An 18,003-nucleotide genomic window follows, 5' to 3' on the forward strand; every position below is an offset into this window, starting at 1 on the left:
TCTGAAACGGCCCTTACACTGCAGGTGGGGAATGTGCCCGAGAGCCTGTGCTGAGTAACGCCAGCAGGGACGAAGGGGCACACGGGTCCGMAGTCGTGCCGCGGGCAGGCGGGGCTCTGCCCCACGGACAGTCCAACGCGCCGTCTCGAGAGGACGGTGCAAGCGCCCGCGCCGGAGGAGGGGGCACGGCGCCCCGCGGCCCTTCCCGGTTTTCAGACGTGGTCTGTTCTAAGCTTCGTCGTCGTCAAGAGATCAGACTGTTCTGCGCGACAATTAAATACGTTTACAGGTCTGAGCTGACAGCGTTGGTCTGTATTACAGGGATGCTTTCTATAATTCGTTCCTGGGGCACTCGCTGCGTTATCGATAAACACGGTGGATTTATTCAGTCTTGCTGAAGTCCATGTAAAGTCCTGCAAGATTTCTGTGTGTTCATTGCATGTTTTCTGAGTCATAAAAGCGGTACTGGTCGTTGCAAATGAAGAAGAATGCAGAGTCCTCAGYGCATTAAAGTAAATATGAAGAAAAATTTCTCAGATTATGGGTTTCAAGGACCATCCWAAGTCTTATTTATAACCCACTTTTTAAATGGAAGAAAAAATCTAGCATTTGAAATATAGCTTTTATTGTTTTTTGTTATTTACCAAAACTGTGTATTTAAAACAGAAGTGTGAACTATGAGCCTATCAAAGAATTGAAACAAAGCACTGGTGTGCACGACTTCCAGTCGAATCACCACAGCTCTCTAGGGATCAGAAATCTTTTACAAAGCTGGCTGATGCAATAGGCCCATTGAGGGTATTTTTTCTCATTTACACTTGGACGTTTTAGCTTTTGAATTTTCTTCCTGTTGACAAGGCTCAAGCAATGAAACATAACTGTTCTGCTCCAGCCTCTTTGAAATCTGGATGGCAAAGCAGAGACATTTTTCCTTTTTCAAGCCAGAAATCTCATTATCTCACCAGAAGCTCTTGTTTTAACTTTTTTGCAATAATTTGTGCTGACGTCCAGGGCGCTAGACCTCGTGCTCCCTCCTTCCTGTGATGCATTCCTGCAGGGCACCGCAGCTCCCTGCGGGGAGGAAGCTCTGGCGGAGGCACTGCGAGCTTCTTTGAAGCTTTGCTCCTACCTTCCGAGGCGAACGGAGAAAAGGCTCCAAAGGCTGCGCGGGGAGGGCGAGCATCTGCAGCCTGGCTGCTGCTTCCCAGGCCGCTGCGCACAACCTCTCCCGGCTGGCGCGGGAGGGCCGTGCTCAGCACCAGAGACAGAGCGAGGGGGGGCAATACACCTTTTACGCGTGGTAGGAGCTTTTGGATTAGGAAAATGTTTAATTCAGTATCTATCTTCAATTTACATAAATTATGGTATGAAATAGAATAACCTCTAGGGACCTTAGGGATGTTATGCAGCTTTACTAACTCATTACTCAAGTAATGAAAGCATTTTTCCCGTTACATTTGCTGCACGATGACATCTTTGTTATCAGATTCTGACTTCACCAGCCARTCTGTCTCCCAGCACCTGATACAAAGATCATAGATGGATTATATATATTAAAATATTATTTTCTGATATTGAAAAATTACCCAAAATGTCACTATTAAGGATTTTAGTTGTACTGAACAATTCAGCCATAGATCCCATATCCATTTAAATGATGCAACTGTTCCCACCGACATTAGCCAAGTATTGGAAGAAGCCATTTAGATGAAGTTCTGAACAACGCCATCAATTCATTTCATTTTACGCCTCCAGCACTGCCAGTCTTTAGTTGTTAAAGTGGTCTACCAACTCTGATTGAGCAAAACTTTTGATACCTATACTAGCTCTCAAAAGTAGACCAATGCACCTTCCCGTCAATATCCAGGCCAGTCCTGGTCTTTGTCTGCTAGAGATCTGCGGTGAATAACACTACACGTTATCTTTCAACTTGGCTATTTCTCTTGATTAAACAGGCAGGCTTAATTACAAGATGAAGCCCAGAATGATCTATTAGATTGTGGTTCCTGGCAGAAGGTAAGATTGATGAYGGTCCACTGTGCAGGAGAACCCTAGCGAAAGGTAGATGGTGCTGGTGTGTGAGTAGACCCTTCTATATCTGGTTGTGGCCTCTCTTCTCCTAGACAGTTATTTGTGACTGATTTTTTTCCTCCCCTTTCAGAATGATGGGGAAAAGAAGAGGCTGATCCTGCTAATCTGCATACGTTCTTTGGCAGCCACCACGGGACCATGCTGTGTGAAAAACAGGTATTATTACAGGCTGATACTGTTAATGCTGTTGCTGCTGTTCCATGGCATGGAGGGTTTCTGTCCTACTGGAGAAAGGGTTGTCTAACCCTTCTGCCAACCTTATGTTAGCAAATTTTATGAAAAGACATATTTTACCAGGTTCTCATCAATCTCAGAGGAAACGGGAAGAAGGCCTATGGAGAGGTCCTTCAGGATTGTATCAGAAAAGGAACTGGCTCTATCCTGTGGTTATTTGGAGGAAATGAGGAAGGGAGCAGCCTGTCATTTACCAGTAGCTCGTTAACAAGGTGGTGTACATGGCCGTGCCTGTGTGATTGACTCTATCAGCTAATCAGACCAGATACACTGAGGAGCAATGAGTTCTTCTATTCTCTTTTGTACCTCTGTTTATCCATGAGYAGAATTACGTCTTTTTCACACTGATCAGCATTCAAATATCAGCATCTCCCCCTCAAAAAAATGTTATGCGCAGTCAGTAAAACCCTCTCAACAGCTTTTCATGGGAGCAGGCAGGGATAAGACTTTAAAACTGTATACCTACTAAGACTGGTAACATAGTTTAGGGGGATAGACACCATAAATACGATTTGGATCATAGTTATGTGCTGTGAGATAGTGAAGCTGAATCATGTCTTTAGAAGCCATTTCTTTAAACTTAGCTTAAATTAAGGTGTAGGAGTGAGCAGTCTTGACCCTGGACACCTCTACATAATGCACAATGAAACTGGTTGCAGAATTATCTGACTTGCGTTTGTCGGTCTGGAAAATGTCCTTGCAGGCAAGTACTCAGAAGACATCACGAAACCAAGTCCAGTGACTCATCCATAACAACCGAACTCTTCCTCGCTGAGTGAAGGCAATTCAATCTTTGTGATTTTGTCTGAAAGATCATGCTGTCCCATGTTGCTAGTCATAAAGGAATTTACAATTAGAAAGGTGAAGAACAAGTGAAACACCATATAAAAATGAACTGCAGCAATGACTTGTGAAAGTTTTCATAATCTGGTGATTTAATATTCCCAAGTGGGAAGAAATCCTTAAGAGTTTATAGATTCAGACACAGCTAATCTCTTAATAGACAATTCAGCTGCGCTGATGAGATTTGAGTGTATATTTTAAAAACACATGTGTCCGTTTCCAAGTAGATTTACAAAGCTAGTAACAGGACCTGAATCAGATTACATGTGCTAATGACATGACTCATGGGACCAAGATCTGTTGTATAGAACAAATGGAAAATTGTATCTGAGAAGCTCACACCTTTCCTTATTTTACCTGCCAAACTCAAACCACATTTTTCTTTTTCTTTCTTTTTTTTTTTTAAGTAAGTGCTTTGATTCTTTAAAATTTAGTTTTGCTAGACTACTGACCAAGTAGGGACCTGAATTTTTATAGTATAGCTCTGATTTCTTTGCAGCTCATCAATGTTTAGTCTGCATTAGATCTACTAGGAAAGTATATCTTCATCTCAATGGGAAATTCAGTGATTTGACTTTTTTTTTTTTGATACAGACAAAGAATCAAAGATTAAATATCCTCATGAGAATGAAAAGTTGAAAAAAAAATTTGGCTTAAGTAGTGTTTAAATGCATCAAAGTCTTGAATAGAAATGAAGGTTGACTTTGGGGAATTGAAATGCAGCAATTTAAATGTAGCAGATGTACAATGAAACTTTGTTTGAAAAAGTACATTTCTCTCTTGCTTTCTCTGTTTGACTTGGAACAACTAGCACAAATGTTAAGTTATGATGGATAATGTAAACTGAAGTCTAGTCGGAAACAGCTCAGAACAGTTGTAAGTGGATAATAACTGCAGCAAAATAGCAATTGATTGCTTAAGTGTTTGAACCCTTGGCAGAATTCCGCAAGGATACTAGGACACGCACACAATACTAAATGACATGTCTTTGGCATGCCGAGTGTTTTAAAATTATCTATTTTATGCATGTGCATTTAAATGCTGCTCTGCTAAATTGTCCCTCTAATACATTACGAAGAAATGGAAGGGAACAGTGACAAATGAAGAAACGCAGTATCATCTCTGGAGGAACCCGGCATGTTTCTGCAGCGCAGGTCCACAGCCTGCATAATGTCGTTACAGCGATCCCTGGGGGCTTCCCCGCACGGGGCTGGAGAGGCTGGCCCAACGGAGAGCGGGCTCTCCCGTGACTCCCTGTGCCGCCCGCCGCGGCCAGGGACCGCAGCGAGGGTAACCAGCCATCCCAGCAGGGCCGTGCTGCAGACCGCTGCCTGCCGCGCCGGTCAGGTAGAAGAACCAGTGAGACAGGGCACGTAGATACAACGAAAAGTTGTCTTGGCCTTAAGAGGTATATGGCTCATACAAGAGTGAGGTTTATGATGCTAGAATAGCCACCAGAGTTACRGAAAAAAGAATCACCAGATTCAGAGAAAAAGAGCTCCCTGTAACATCATTCTGATCTCAGAGCGTATAATGCCGGCAGGTTTCCAAGACGAACAGAGGAATGAAATTTCATTGCTAATAGCAAATGCCAGCTATTTTTTCTTGTCTGAACAGCACCTGAAAATTGCCAATCGGGAATATAAGAGTCACAGGAATTAGGACTGGTTCAAGCACTGGAACTGTTGCTGCTTTTTCAGATCCTTCTCTCCAGAGAAGCTGGTGGAGGCAGCAAAGAGAATGAGAGTTGCAGCAGTAGCTTGGCATTTGCCACTCAGCTATCAGCAGCAATTTCTGTCAGTCTGTGAGAAGACACATGCAGGGAAACGGTTGCCATTTCTTTGGTAACCAGGGTCTTGCTTCCGATCTTGCACTCGGGGCATCCCTACCTCCCAGGAGAAGTTGATTTTTGGCTCCAAGCCAGTGCATAAAAAGCTGCGTGTTCTCCCCTTCCACCTGCAGAGCAGCCCGGGGCTGCTGGGGCAATAGCCCATCTCCCCCCTCTAGAACTTGGAGGTCCCTGGCTAGGGAGTAGGACAGGAAGGGATCCATCCTGTGCACTGCTGAGCTCAGAGCCTGAGGCTGCTCTGCAAATGRCCATATCTGGGAAGGAAAGGGAGGAGAAAAGAAAGCATTTCTGCCCACGCTGCTTCGGTCCYCTTTGCTCCCGCTGTCCCCTACCTCCTGCCTCAGCACCCAGAAGGTCTGCCTGTAGTAGCAGCCAGCTCTCTTCTCTTACTCTGGACATGTGAAAGCATCTGGAAACTTATGTTCTCCTTTTCAAATTCCATTCCACTTCTTACGCTGTGCCCTGCTCCGTGGGAGACTGAGAAGAGGACATTGCCAGGCACAAAGCTGGGAGCTCTCCAGAGGCAGAAATCTTTAGAGGTGCTCTGTCTGCACAAACTCTGGAAGGTAGAAAAAGAAAGATGTTGAAAATCAGTCAAGATGCTTCACCCCACATAGCCACTGTGCCGGGTACCCAACAGGAGGAGGAGGAGACAAGGAAACATCTGCTCTCTCTGCATTTTGCTGCTTTGCTGGCATCTGCAAATGTCAGGGTCTTCCACCACGTATCTGTGGGGTAGCGATACATCTCAGGATAAGCTAGGGAGAGATACACTATTGGCTATTTCATGTGCAGTGTGTCATCTGGCAGGCTGTATATATCACAGGGAAAGGAGGGATCACTCAGTCTCTGAGCAAAGCTGCCTCCAGTGCATCACTCAGAGATACTTTAAGGATGCAAAGAAGTAGGGAAAGCTGCCCTTGCYGTTTTGATCCTGACAAGCTCTTTGGGAAATAGAGATCTACCGAATTAAGGACTATGTGGAAAAACAATAAAGCAGATTTTCAAGGACAAGTTGTGAGAGAGAAGCAGAACAGTCTCCAAAAGGAAATATTCACTAGGATTTCTTCCTAGATGCGCAGAGAAAGTGGTTTGGGATCTTTGATATTTCGGCATCAAAACAGCTCTTGTCTGTAGGACATACGGAACTGGAAAAAGAKCAGCAGTTGGAGAGTCCCTGGAGCAAAGCTCAAATGTAATCAGCACAGGAAGAAGGACCCATTTATCAAGTCTTTTATACAATTTGCAAACATAGGACGTATTTTTAAAACGCAAGCGTGTGCTCTCCGGCAGCTGCCCACTCAGCACCTGAGCTCCTAGAAAGGAGGGAGGGCAGAAGGGACACCGAGCCTCCCGGGTCCTCTGGGTGCAGGGACACGGGCAGACCTCGTGCTTTACCTCCTGACCATGAGCAGACACACATGGTTCCCTTTCCAGTACATCTCCAAGCCCTTCTGGCGAGCAGACACTCACAACAGCACCAGCTTCCTCTCTGCGCTCTACGGCTTCCCAAACCAGTCCTTCTTCCACAGCGAGCTGGACCTGGAGGACCTGGGTGACTTTGCCAGTGGGACCAAGTATGAGGGTGAGTCACAGAGCCGGACGGTGCAGGCACTGCTAATAGTAGCCTACTCGGTGATTATATGTATCTCGCTCTTCGGCAACGTCCTGGTGTGCCACGTGGTGATCAAGAACAAAAGGATGCACTCGGCCACCAGCCTCTTCATCGCCAACCTGGCAGTTGCAGACATGATGATCACCATTTTGAACACCCCCTTCACGCTGGTAAGCCGCTGGCGCTCGCCCGGGGGGCCCTTGCCTCGCGGTGCTGCCGCCCGGCAGCTCCGGCCGCGGGGCTTTGCAGCCTGCCCGCGAGGGCTGGGCACCGCGGAGCGCAGCCGCCCCGGGAGCCCGGCCGCGGGCAGCAGCGCTGGGGACGGCGCGGGTCCGGCTCGCCTCTGCGCTCGGGGTGCTAGGACGCAGGGCGCGCACGCGCGCGCGTGTCCGAATTCGAGGGCACGGGTGCACGCGGCGCGGGTGTGCTTTGCTGGTGACCAGCTGTGCCCGTCAGGGCTGCGCCTCTGCACGTTGATCTGCCCGGGGCCAGGCTGAAACTCGCTTTCCCGTCGGCTCTCTCCCCTCTCCTGTCTCTTGCACTGTAAAGCGGGCTGCAGCCGTGCTCCCCCTCCCTGCACACACAGACTCCCCAGCCAGGGAGCGCAGGCTCAGCGTTCATGCCCGTCACCTTGCAAAACCTCGCAGGAACAGGCACTCTCCTCTAACTTTCTTCCTGTCCTTCTTTCTAGACTCTGGCGAGATAAAGATGTCTAAGAACCATTTGTCTTTTGATGAGAAAGGAAATAAGGACACATATTGCACTACAAAGTCTGTTTAGCTGCCAGTTTCCTAAGGAAATGATGCAAACAAGGTCACTGCTCGTGCAGATGACTGCGTAGGAAACAGCTAGCTCTGTGCTGAGCCGTGTCAGTGTGGCTCGTCTCTTATTTGTGCATTGCAAACTGTGCACTTGGAGTTGATTGTCTTTTATTTAATTTTAGTTACTAAAAACATAAGACATAAAAAGAAAATTAAATAATGAGGCAGGAAGAATTCAACTAATTCACTTCTTGCTCCACTGTCATGTTTCATAAACAATGTGTAARTATGACTTTCTGTATAGCTGAATTTGACAAAGTCCTCTGATTTGAAAGCATCCCAAATACTTCTCCTTCYGTCCTTGCCCGTAAGCTGTCCAAGGGTCTCTGCCTTTCTCTGGTGGGATTTGCATTCCTTAGTCTGTTCAGGGAAAGGACAGTGCCCTCTTGTGTGTTTGCACAACACATTAGGCACAAGTAATTAAATACTTATAATTCTGTTTAGAGAAGAGTTTTAAATCACCTTCAAAGAAACAGCAAATTGCTATGGCTTCATTGACCAAGTCATTGCTACTTGAATAGCTACTTGAGTTCCTTATAGGGAAATTAGCTTGGATTAAAATTGTAAATTGCCTGAAAACATGTTAGCCAGTCTTGACTAATCTWCTGTGTGGACACATGCCTGGAGTAAATGTGTTTTATTTCAAATCAGCTTGATCTGCTTCCAAAATGGGTTACACTAATTTGGAATAAATATTGCACATAAAAGAAGTATTGCAAATATAAGAATGTTTGCACAGGGGTTAAAACAAGAACAATTATTCAGGAATAATTTCCTTTCTACAAAAGCCACAATAAGCAACACTTCTTTGTGCATTAATAAGAAATGTGCCYGTGACCTTTCCATTGCCATCTCAAGATACACTTTAAGCCCTCCCTGCTGAAGAGCAGTTAGATTTCATGCCCAGGTGACGATAGCCCTAGTAAGTGCAGGGTTCAGACCAATGAAGAAGGCAATGAAACTCGTAAAGTTTTAGTTGTTTTTTCTGCCAGATGGTAAAATTGTGAAACTTAACTGACAACACTGAAATTGCTGTTGATGCGTATTGCACAATGTGATAGGAGGAGACTGGCTTAGCAATCAGAGTGCAGGCAAGACCCTACCATGCCTCTGGAGCTCCAGATCATTTCTCAGAGTGGCTAACATTTGCAGACCTCGGGAGGAGTATAAAAACAGGGGAAGCATGCAGGGATACCCCACAGGCAGGCAATTCCTCTCCCAGAGATGCTATTTCTGTATTTCATAGCCCTGAAAGGATTTTTCTTCCACGAATTTATCTTGTCAATCTTTGGACCTTTGCAACTTTTAGCATCCACAAATTTAAACATTTGAAAGATAATAAAAATGGAAATGTTTTCAAGGAGGCCAGCTAATGTTTTTCCCTGCAAAGAATCTCACCAAGTGGTAGAGCTCAGATTCTTTTCCTTTATCCATAAAGCCCATATTTCGTGTACACATGTGCGCACAAATGCATGTACACAGAGCACTACTCAAGAAAGACAGCTAGATTTATTTGCTCAGTATAACAAAAATTTACTGTTTCAAAGCCTTTGGCATAGTCATTTTTTTCTCCCAGGAGTACTGGGTATAATACTTCTACAAAGCACCTGGAAACTATATTAAAGCAATTCATCCTTACAAAACTCATGGGAAACCTATGCTTCAGATAATGCGCTCAGTTTTAATCCATTTTTTAATGTTCTTCAGGTGCGGTTTGTAAGCAGCACTTGGGTGTTTGGAAAGCTGATGTGTCACATAAGCCGGTTTGTTCAGTATTGCTCAGTTCACGTCTCTGTACTGACCCTTGCTGCCATTGCTCTGGATCGACACCAGGTATGCAATATACCTCACACCTATATTTGCTAGAAAATAAGGGGCTAAATACTCAGTTCTTCCCTAGACCCTTGTGTTATCTTGGGAATCAAAGTATGGAGGGATGGATTCCAGCTTTCATGGTGGTGGAGCACAGCCATGAATGTGGCATGAATACATGCTGAAGTTCAGATGCCAGCAAACCAGTACTATTTATTTTCAATGGGTCTTATGATATTTAGGTTTGACCCATTATTTTGAAATGCCTAGAACTGGCATTTTGTGCCCAGGTGGACTGAGAACTGTTGTAGTACATTCAGCTCAAGCTGAGTAACTCCCCCTTCCCCCGCCAAGATACTGTTTTTGGYAAATACGAACCAGAAAGATGTTACAGGTCAACCAATGAGTGCAGGGAAACCTAAGGGTTTCCTTGGAGGGTAATACAATTTGACATTTTTCCTGGCTGATAAATACTGTGCACTGGACAGCAAATTCTGCAAGGTTTGCTCTCAGGCAGACTGTATTTTTCTCGCAGCACTGAAGTCATTGTTATAACTGAAAAGCAATTTCACATGATAAATGACACGGCCAGATGAAGTTCAAAATAATAACGAATCCCACTCTGGCTGTCTGTGATGTGCTCCATCTGGTGTCAGAAAATTACAATGACTGCCGGAATATGGATCATTATCTACTWCTTTCTTTTTTACCATATGAAGTTTGGTAGTCTCTGTATTCTACATGCAATGTTGCAGCTCCTGTAAGCAGAAAGTTTTGATTCACAAAAAGGATCTTTAAAATAATAATTCATTTTAATCATCATCTCCTGGATTGATTGCAAAGCATTCCTAGGTATCAAGAAGTGTCCGTTTAATTAAGGCCAAGCACAATAGTTGCCTTTAAGATCACGGGAGCTAGATTCCTCAGAACTGGAATTTGTTAGTATAGCCCCAAGAGATATAAATAAAAGTAAGGAGATGTAACTGAGCAAAGAGAAAGCAACACTTGTCCCTAAAGATGTTTCTAGCCCTGAGAGCTATCTGAGCAGAGCAGATGCTCCAGGGAAGCTGAGAAAGCTCAGTTAAGTAGGTATTTATAACAGATAGGAAAGACATGCAAAAAGTACTGAAGACTTTATTAGCCAAAAGACCRTCTGGATGACATGATAGGTCTATTTTTAACTACTATTTCACTGCCCAAAATAGTCATTGTGTAGTTCAAAGGGCATCCAGCCTTCATGATCTCTGAAGCCAAGCTGGTGGGTGATACTGACATGTTTCTCTGCTTGGAAGGCACCGTGCCAGCATTAGCACTTAATATTCGCACAGTTCTTTGCATTTTCCTGTCMTTATACTTTCAGAAGTCCCATGAAATGATTCTCTCCACCTCTCCTTTTAACATGTTCACCTATAGTAATCAAGACACAACTTCCACTGTCTATAATGCAAGCCAGAACAGCCTCCAGGCTTTCAACTTGCACCACGCTCAACATCCGTGCTGAATGTGCTTTGCTGTCCTGGAGAGCATACACGCTGTTTGCTTCTCACTTGGTCAGTGAGAAATGTTTGCCCTCCGACAGGAATAAAGTGAAAGGGTATTTTTGTCCAAAAACTGCAGTTTATTTTTCTCAATTGAGGACATTTCAAATCCCCTGGAATGTCTGTTCTCTGCAGGTTATCATGCACCCTCTGAAGCCACGCATGTCCATGGTGAAAGGAGGGATTTGCATCATTATCATCTGGGTTATGGCCAGCTGCTTCTCACTGCCTCATGCCATTTATCAAACTCTGGCAAGATTTTATATCGGGTAAGGTATTTACACAGTGCTTTTTATACGAAATACTCAACTTAATCAAAGTCCCACAGATTCTAATGCACACAATTCTCCACCTGTGTTCCTAAAAACAGAGGGTATAGTGAAACAGAGAAGTCTTTTGTATTTTTGACCGGATGCTGTGTTTCTCACAAAAGGATAACAAAAATCGATGAAATTGCTTTCAGGCTTGTTTGTTAGATGGTTTCAGCTCAGAGATTCAGTGCTGTAATTTGAGTCAGGCACAGAAACCTCTCCTTCATTAGAGAGGAACAGAGGTCAATATGGGTAAACTCTTTTTCTTTTCCTGGTGATTTGTTTAAAAAGGTCATCACTGAGGCCAAAGGTCAAACTTAATGTAGGATTTTCTGTTGAGGGAGACGCTCAGCCACGTTACTGAATGAGTTCTGCTCTCTATATCTTTACTGAAACTCAGAATGTCTGAGATGCTTGTCCTCCAGGTATTGTGTGCATCTGATAGGGGAGTTAACAGTTCTTTCTTCCTTGGTCTTCAGGAACAGAACAATCCGAATGGTCTGTCTTCCCAGCTTCCCTCCTCCTGCTGATCTATTCTGGAAGTATTTGGACTTAACTACTTTTGTTCTCTTGTATGTCCTGCCCTTGCTTGTGATCTCCATCACATACACCATGGTGGCCAAGAAGCTTTGGCTGAGAAATGCTATCGGGGACATCACCATGGAGCAATATTATGCCCATCAGCGGAAAAAGAAGATGACACTGAAGATGTTAATGGTGGTGGTTGTAGTGTTTGCAGTGTGCTGGTTCCCTTTGAACTGCTATGTGGTGCTAATCTCCTGTAGGGCCATCAACAGCAACAACGCTCTGTACTTTGCTTTTCACTGGTTTGCCATGAGCAGCACTTGCTACAACCCCTTCATTTATTGCTGGTTGAACGAGAGCTTCCGATCTGAGCTGAAATCCTTGCTGTGTGTGTGCCGGCGAAGGAGTGCAGCCCAGAGCCAYGCTCTGCAGTCCATATCCCCTCCTTTCAGGCATGCCTGGGTTGAGAATTGCCGTTATAAAAGAGACAGTGCCTGTCAGAAAACAAGGGCCTCATCCCAAAGGAACTCTGCAAAGACAGATATATCCAGTGTCCAGCCAATCGTGACAGGAAACTAAACTCTTCACCAGGCCATATTGTGTTATAACTGCAAAACTGCAGAAAAATCAGGTTGGAAGGGACTGCTGGAGATCATCCAGTCCAACCTCCYGCGCAAAACAGGCTAACTTTGAAGTTAGATTGGGTTGCTCCTGACCTTGTCCAGTCAGGTTCAGAAAATCTCCAAGGATGGACTGCCCACATGTTGGCCCCAGTGTGCAGTACCAGGTGCATTTTTAATCAGAACAGTTGGCAAAAATTAAGCAAAGCAATTAATAGCACATGAAATCTTTCATAGCCTAAGCAAATATATACACACCAACTAATGCACACCCTTTTTAATGGGATATCTGTTTATACATAGAGAAACACTGTGCTGGTTCCATTTTGGAATTTATTTTTGATTTATTCAAGATGAGTAACATTTACAGCTATTCTCAAATTTAAAAATGCAAAATTTTAGCTCCTGAATCTGCTGTTATTTTTATTATGCAGATCTAGACATCTGATTCATTCAGGTGTTTCTGCCAGTACCACAAACAGCTGTGCTTCCCAGTGACAATTGAAGAAATACCTCAAAAAACAAAATGAGAACAACTTGGAAGTAGAACAGCAAAAAACTCACTCCATTTGCAAGCATTCATCTTTAAATGGTTTCTTCTGTTCAGTAAGGATTATTAGTACTCTCGTAACACATAGTTTATTTTGTAATCTGTGATCAAGAAAGAAATTTTTCAAGTGAKATCGCTCTGAAGCATTAGCCAGCTAAGGAAGCAACCCTTTTCTAAAATATGTACCACATATCATTTTCCTAAGGACTAAACAAATGCCCACTCACCAACCATTAACTGCAACTGGTTTCAGAGAACTGTCCAATTTTTGCACTTTTTACAGCATTATTTTTTTGATGTCTTTCAATAATACACAGAGATACACATAGGAGAAAATAATCTGGAAGTCAAGAGTTGGTAATGAAAGTCACTGTATGTGGCTTGCACCAATAACCAGTGCAGACACCAGTGTGAGTCCAGCAGAGTGAGAGTCATACACCCGTTTGAGTCCGGCAGAGTGAGAGCCATTTCCACCAGTCCCAGCAGGYTAGGCTGGTGACTCCCAGGCAGATGCCCAGGCTGGATGACAAAACCTCATTAGGTACGTTCAAAGAAGGCCCTCAGTGACCAACAGACCTCAGAAACAGCTCCCTACCTCATTCCTAAATTGGGGGTGGTCGCGTGGCAGCACAGGGATGGGACCTGGCCCGCGAGGGGCTCTCCCCCGTGCTGGGAACGTGGGCTCGTGGCAGGGCAAGCGCAGGGGGCTTCGCGCGGGGCGTGAGGGGAGGTGGACCCAGTGCAGTGCTGCACAAATACAGCTCCCTTGATCCACTCCCCGAAAACCTGGTTGGGAATAAAAGGGCTCCGCAAGCATCCAGAGATGGCAAAGTCTGAATTGCCTTGACAGGATGCGTGTGGAGACCRGAGAGGTGTTCGCCTGTGGGAACCTGCTCTGCTGACATTTGTAGGACTTCGTTAACAGTCTAGGCTTTCCCCAAAGAACTTTGCACATTACTATATTTTCTAAGAAAACATATACTGTAGTGTTTTAACATTGTTAATCAGCAATTCTTATAAAGTGTCAACTATTTTCAATTCCAATAATATTTTAACAGTCCTCAAGAGCTGTGTCCCTGGGCCAGACCCGCAGTCCTTCCCCAGAGCTTGCCATGCTGCYCTCACTTTTTAGAACTAATCATGATAACTGCTTGACAGCTGCTGAAGARGGCACTTTGCTTTGTGTGAGAGGTAAAATCTTCCATTTTAACTCTGAGTATTAAGAAAAGATAAGCAGTTCTTAAGACCCACTGACTGAAGACAGGAGAAGGTGGCATTAGATGAAGAGAGCTTATTTATAAACCTTTATATATTCCACCACTTCATAAAGCAGAATATCTCATAATTGCCACAGCAATTACCTCAAATACTGATATTCCATTCATGCTGCTCTTGGTGTTGATCAAGAGCTTGTAACCGTATTTATTCTGTTTTGAGCAGTGGCTCCAAATACATGATGAAAGAGCTGAGATTCTTCAGTGAGGAGGCAGGCAGGTGTGCAGAGCCTGGACAGCTGGTGCAGACAGCTACTGGTGCAACTGGTCACAGTGGGAGCCAGCCTCAGTCATTTCAGAGCTGAGTTTGGGCCAGCAGTGAGAAATATCAAGTGAGAGCACATGGCCAAACTGAAACTAATGGCTTTGAAAATCAACCAGTGTGGCACTGTTTTTTTACTCAGGAAGAATAATGAGTTTTTTTTCACTCAGTACTGGCTCAGCTTTCTTGATTGTGAAGGATTTAGTCTCCATACAGTGAAAGGAAAATGAGATTCATCCTTCCTATGCAAAATAATAATTACACTACTACAGCTTAGAATTACTGCTGAAGATTGGCAGTGCGAGTGAAAATATATTAATCTGGAAATCAAGTTACTTTGATAGGCACATAAAATGTGAATGTGTAACCTGATAGTGTATTTGCATCTAATGGAGAAACTGCGAAGCTGAGGAAAGACTAAGTAAAATGCAATTCTTGCTTCTTACTAAGGTAATTACAGCAAGCAGGAGAGGATAGAAGTACACCAAACAAAAAATAGTGATCATACATTGCTTTGAATACTGCATATACACTGGCATATTCAATTCAAACCATTTAAGTAAATGTTCCCTGTTAGAAATAGCGATATTTTGCTGTAACCCATCAGGACCACATTTCTACAGGAATACTGTGCAGAAGGAGCTGCCTAGGGAAAGAAACTGAATTAGAAAATCTTTTCACAGAGAACAAGCACCTGAGACTCATATATCTTCTCCAATTCACCTGCAAGAAACCTGCTTAACAGACAGTATCGCGTGGGCTTATAAGCGCTTTCTTGGTTAACTTGGTTTGTGCTAACAGACAAGYGTGAGCGGAGATCTGAGCAGAGCTGGCACAGCAGAGGTAAGCACCTGGATCTCTCATTTTACATTACCAGCAAATAACAACATAAACCTGATCCTACCACTAGCTTTCTTTTTAACAGCTGGAATACTTGGAATTTGTAGTGCTGCAAATGGTATTTCCATAATGTAACTGTTCAGGAATGTTTCTAGAAACATGATGTCTGTTGTTAAAATACAWCATTGTTCAATCAGTAATCTACTGACACATCTCTTCATTCAAATGTTCTTCTTTTTACACTGGAAAGAATTAATTAACTAAATACTGCACTCTGAATGCGTGTCCCACTGTGCTCCCAGAGAACCGTTAGAACTTATTCCTCGGGAATAAATGTGATTTGGGTTATACCAAGAAAGAAATGAGGCACTGAGACTCTGCAGTGCTGGACGGAAATTACTGCTGCACAGGCAAGCTTGCAGAGTTTATGGCCGCAACTGTAAGTCAATGGGAAGTAAATAAATGTTCAAAAAAATCATTGCTGGTTTGTAAACTGCTGGTCTACCTGCCTCTGGCTGCTTGGAATTAATCACCCTTCTTATTTAAAGCCAGATGCACTGACCTGGGCTGGGGGTGGGAGGTGCCATGAGTAACAGACTGAATCCTGCTAACTTGGGCAAAAACAACACAGAAACATTTCTCAAGTGTTGACTCATGGCCAAATGAATAATCACTCTTAAAAGAAGAGAAGACTTTAGGAAGAAGAAGAAAAGGCATTCCCACGCCCAAGCCTGCTCAAACACATGCAGAAACCAGGACAGCGCTTTCCCCTTACTGACTAGGAGTATTTCAGTCCTTGTGCCTTGCCATATGGCACGGAGCAAGGAGTTTCAGAGTTTATTCTGGTTATTCATCTTCTTAGCTGGACAGCAAGCCCRTTCCAGCTTCTTTCAGTCTTTGCACAGAGGGATGCACAACGACATGTCAAGATCTCATCCAGCTGGCCAGCGCACCTCGTGCACCTGTGGAACCGCGGGGCTGGGAGACGTTCCCGCAGCCTGGCAGCGTCTCTGCGGCAGATGGTTTGCTCCCAGATTGAAAACCGATGTTGATTTTCTAACTGCACATCTGGTGCTAACTCTTACACAACCAGTGCTCTCATCAGAAAGAATCTGTAGTTTGGCAAGCTGCCAGCGTTGTGATGCCGTAAAACAAATTCTTTCCAACAGGTAGTTGTCAAAAGCTTATGTTTTTGTAAAAATCTGGCAGATTTTACCGTTGTTACATGCTGACATCCTCTAGATACTCTTGCTTTAAAATAAGCTCTGTTAAAATTTCTGTATGGTTGTAGTACARTAAGATTCAATTCATAAAAGTTGTCAGGGGGTTAATAACATCCAAATAAAATATCCACTTTAAGACCTTCCCTTTCCTGTAGGTTTTGTTGAAAAACCTATAATTCAAAAATAAAATGTAAAGTTTTGAAAGGGAGGTATCCCCTCTTCATTGTGAGAGTTAAGCAGTCAGCACAGAACAAATGCTCCTGACATCCTCAGTACCATGACCACAGCTCATGTCCCCACGCGTTTTGCCATCCTTCAGGGTGAAAAGTCCTTTGTAAAAAGCAGAGTTATGATCACCTGGGGCAGAAGTCAGCAGTGCATGTGTACCGGCTATAAGTACTATTTCATTCCCAGCCTGCAGCTCCATGTAGTAAACAGCTGATCTTGGAAGCACTTCCCGTTAGCTAGGTTGCCTCAATCCGTACGGGGGTGCACACACATCTAGCTTGAATTTAAATCTTTCTCTCCAACAGACATTTCCAAGAGTGGAAGCACAGTCTGATGCTTGTGCATTTCTCTTTCAAGTGGTCCAGCACGGATCCTCAGACATCTCATGGGACCCCTCTCTCTCTTTGGGGACATATCTCTCTCCATCACCAGCCACCAAGCAAACAGGGCAGGAAKTATGTACCTTTGAGACTACTACAGCCCCGCTGGAAACCGCTTGATGAAGTCAAATTTGTTTGAGAGGAACTCCTTGGCAGCTACACACGTACCACAGTCAAGCAAGATTTAGGCTCTTTGGAAACAAAGCTAAAAGTGTGACTACCAAAGTGTCTGGTAGGCAGCTTGGTTATGAAAGTTAYAGCTACACCGCTTCTCAGCTCCTTGCTTCCTGAAAAAAGCAATATTCTGAATATATGGAGTCTCACATTTACATTAAAATAATCCTTTAYTGTTCAAAATATTAAAATTAAGCAATAATACCAAAAGGAAAGCACATCTCATTGTCTTCTTTTAAGAGTCATTTCTCATATCTCTTCTTTTCAAGAAGCTTTACAAATAGAATAATGAACTTGCAGCTGCAAATCATTTAACCAGCTCTAATCAGCTTCATTCCACGCAACACCAGAAAGGTCAGAAGACTCTCTCTCTTTCCTGGGAGGGATTTGATATATGAAAACATATTAAATACTGAATACAGTGACTTGAATATAGGCAGCACACAATGAATGTCCAAACAATAGCACATCCAAGACTTTTTTCTGGTTATTTGTACTGGAGGATGGTTCAGACAGAATAAAGATCAGCCCCCTTCTCTGTGAACTGTGTGAAAAACCCTGTTAGAAAGACGTGGCGATACRCAGACAAAGAAGGGTCCCTGGAGACACAAACCAGCGCATTTCACTTGTAAACCTCCATCCCTTGCCACCGAGCGCGGAGGAGGTGGGACGCGCAGAAGTGAGCACGGCCCCGGGGTGCTGCAGCCCCGACGGCTCAGGCTGCAGCCGGGCCGGGAAGGCAACGAGGAGCCGAGCTTTGCGGGGTCTGCGCTCCCCTCCCTCTGCGCGGGCCACGCTGGGCGCAGCAGACAA

At 44.1% G+C, this 18,003-nt stretch overlaps 1 protein-coding gene across 1 annotated transcript; it reads left to right on the forward strand.

Annotated features, from left to right (window-relative positions):
* The first annotated feature begins 6,230 nt into the window (after positions 1 to 6,230).
* LOC146600201 (G protein-coupled receptor 83-like) lies at positions 6,231 to 15,385 on the forward strand. The gene is made up of 4 exons (XM_085325922.1): positions 6,231 to 6,802; positions 9,161 to 9,286; positions 10,939 to 11,072; positions 11,594 to 15,385. The coding sequence occupies exons 1-4, from the start codon at positions 6,425 to 6,427 to the stop codon at positions 12,216 to 12,218; spliced, it is 1,263 nt and encodes a 420-aa protein (XP_085182048.1). The 5' UTR covers positions 6,231 to 6,424; the 3' UTR covers positions 12,219 to 15,385.
* The last annotated feature ends 2,618 nt before the right edge of the window (positions 15,386 to 18,003 follow it).

The sequence above is a fragment of the Rhea americana genome, unplaced genomic scaffold (genome assembly GCF_003343005.1).
Source record: "Rhea americana isolate MKP2758 unplaced genomic scaffold, rheAme1 scaffold_125, whole genome shotgun sequence".
Classification (NCBI taxonomy): Eukaryota; Metazoa; Chordata; class Aves; order Rheiformes; family Rheidae; genus Rhea; species Rhea americana.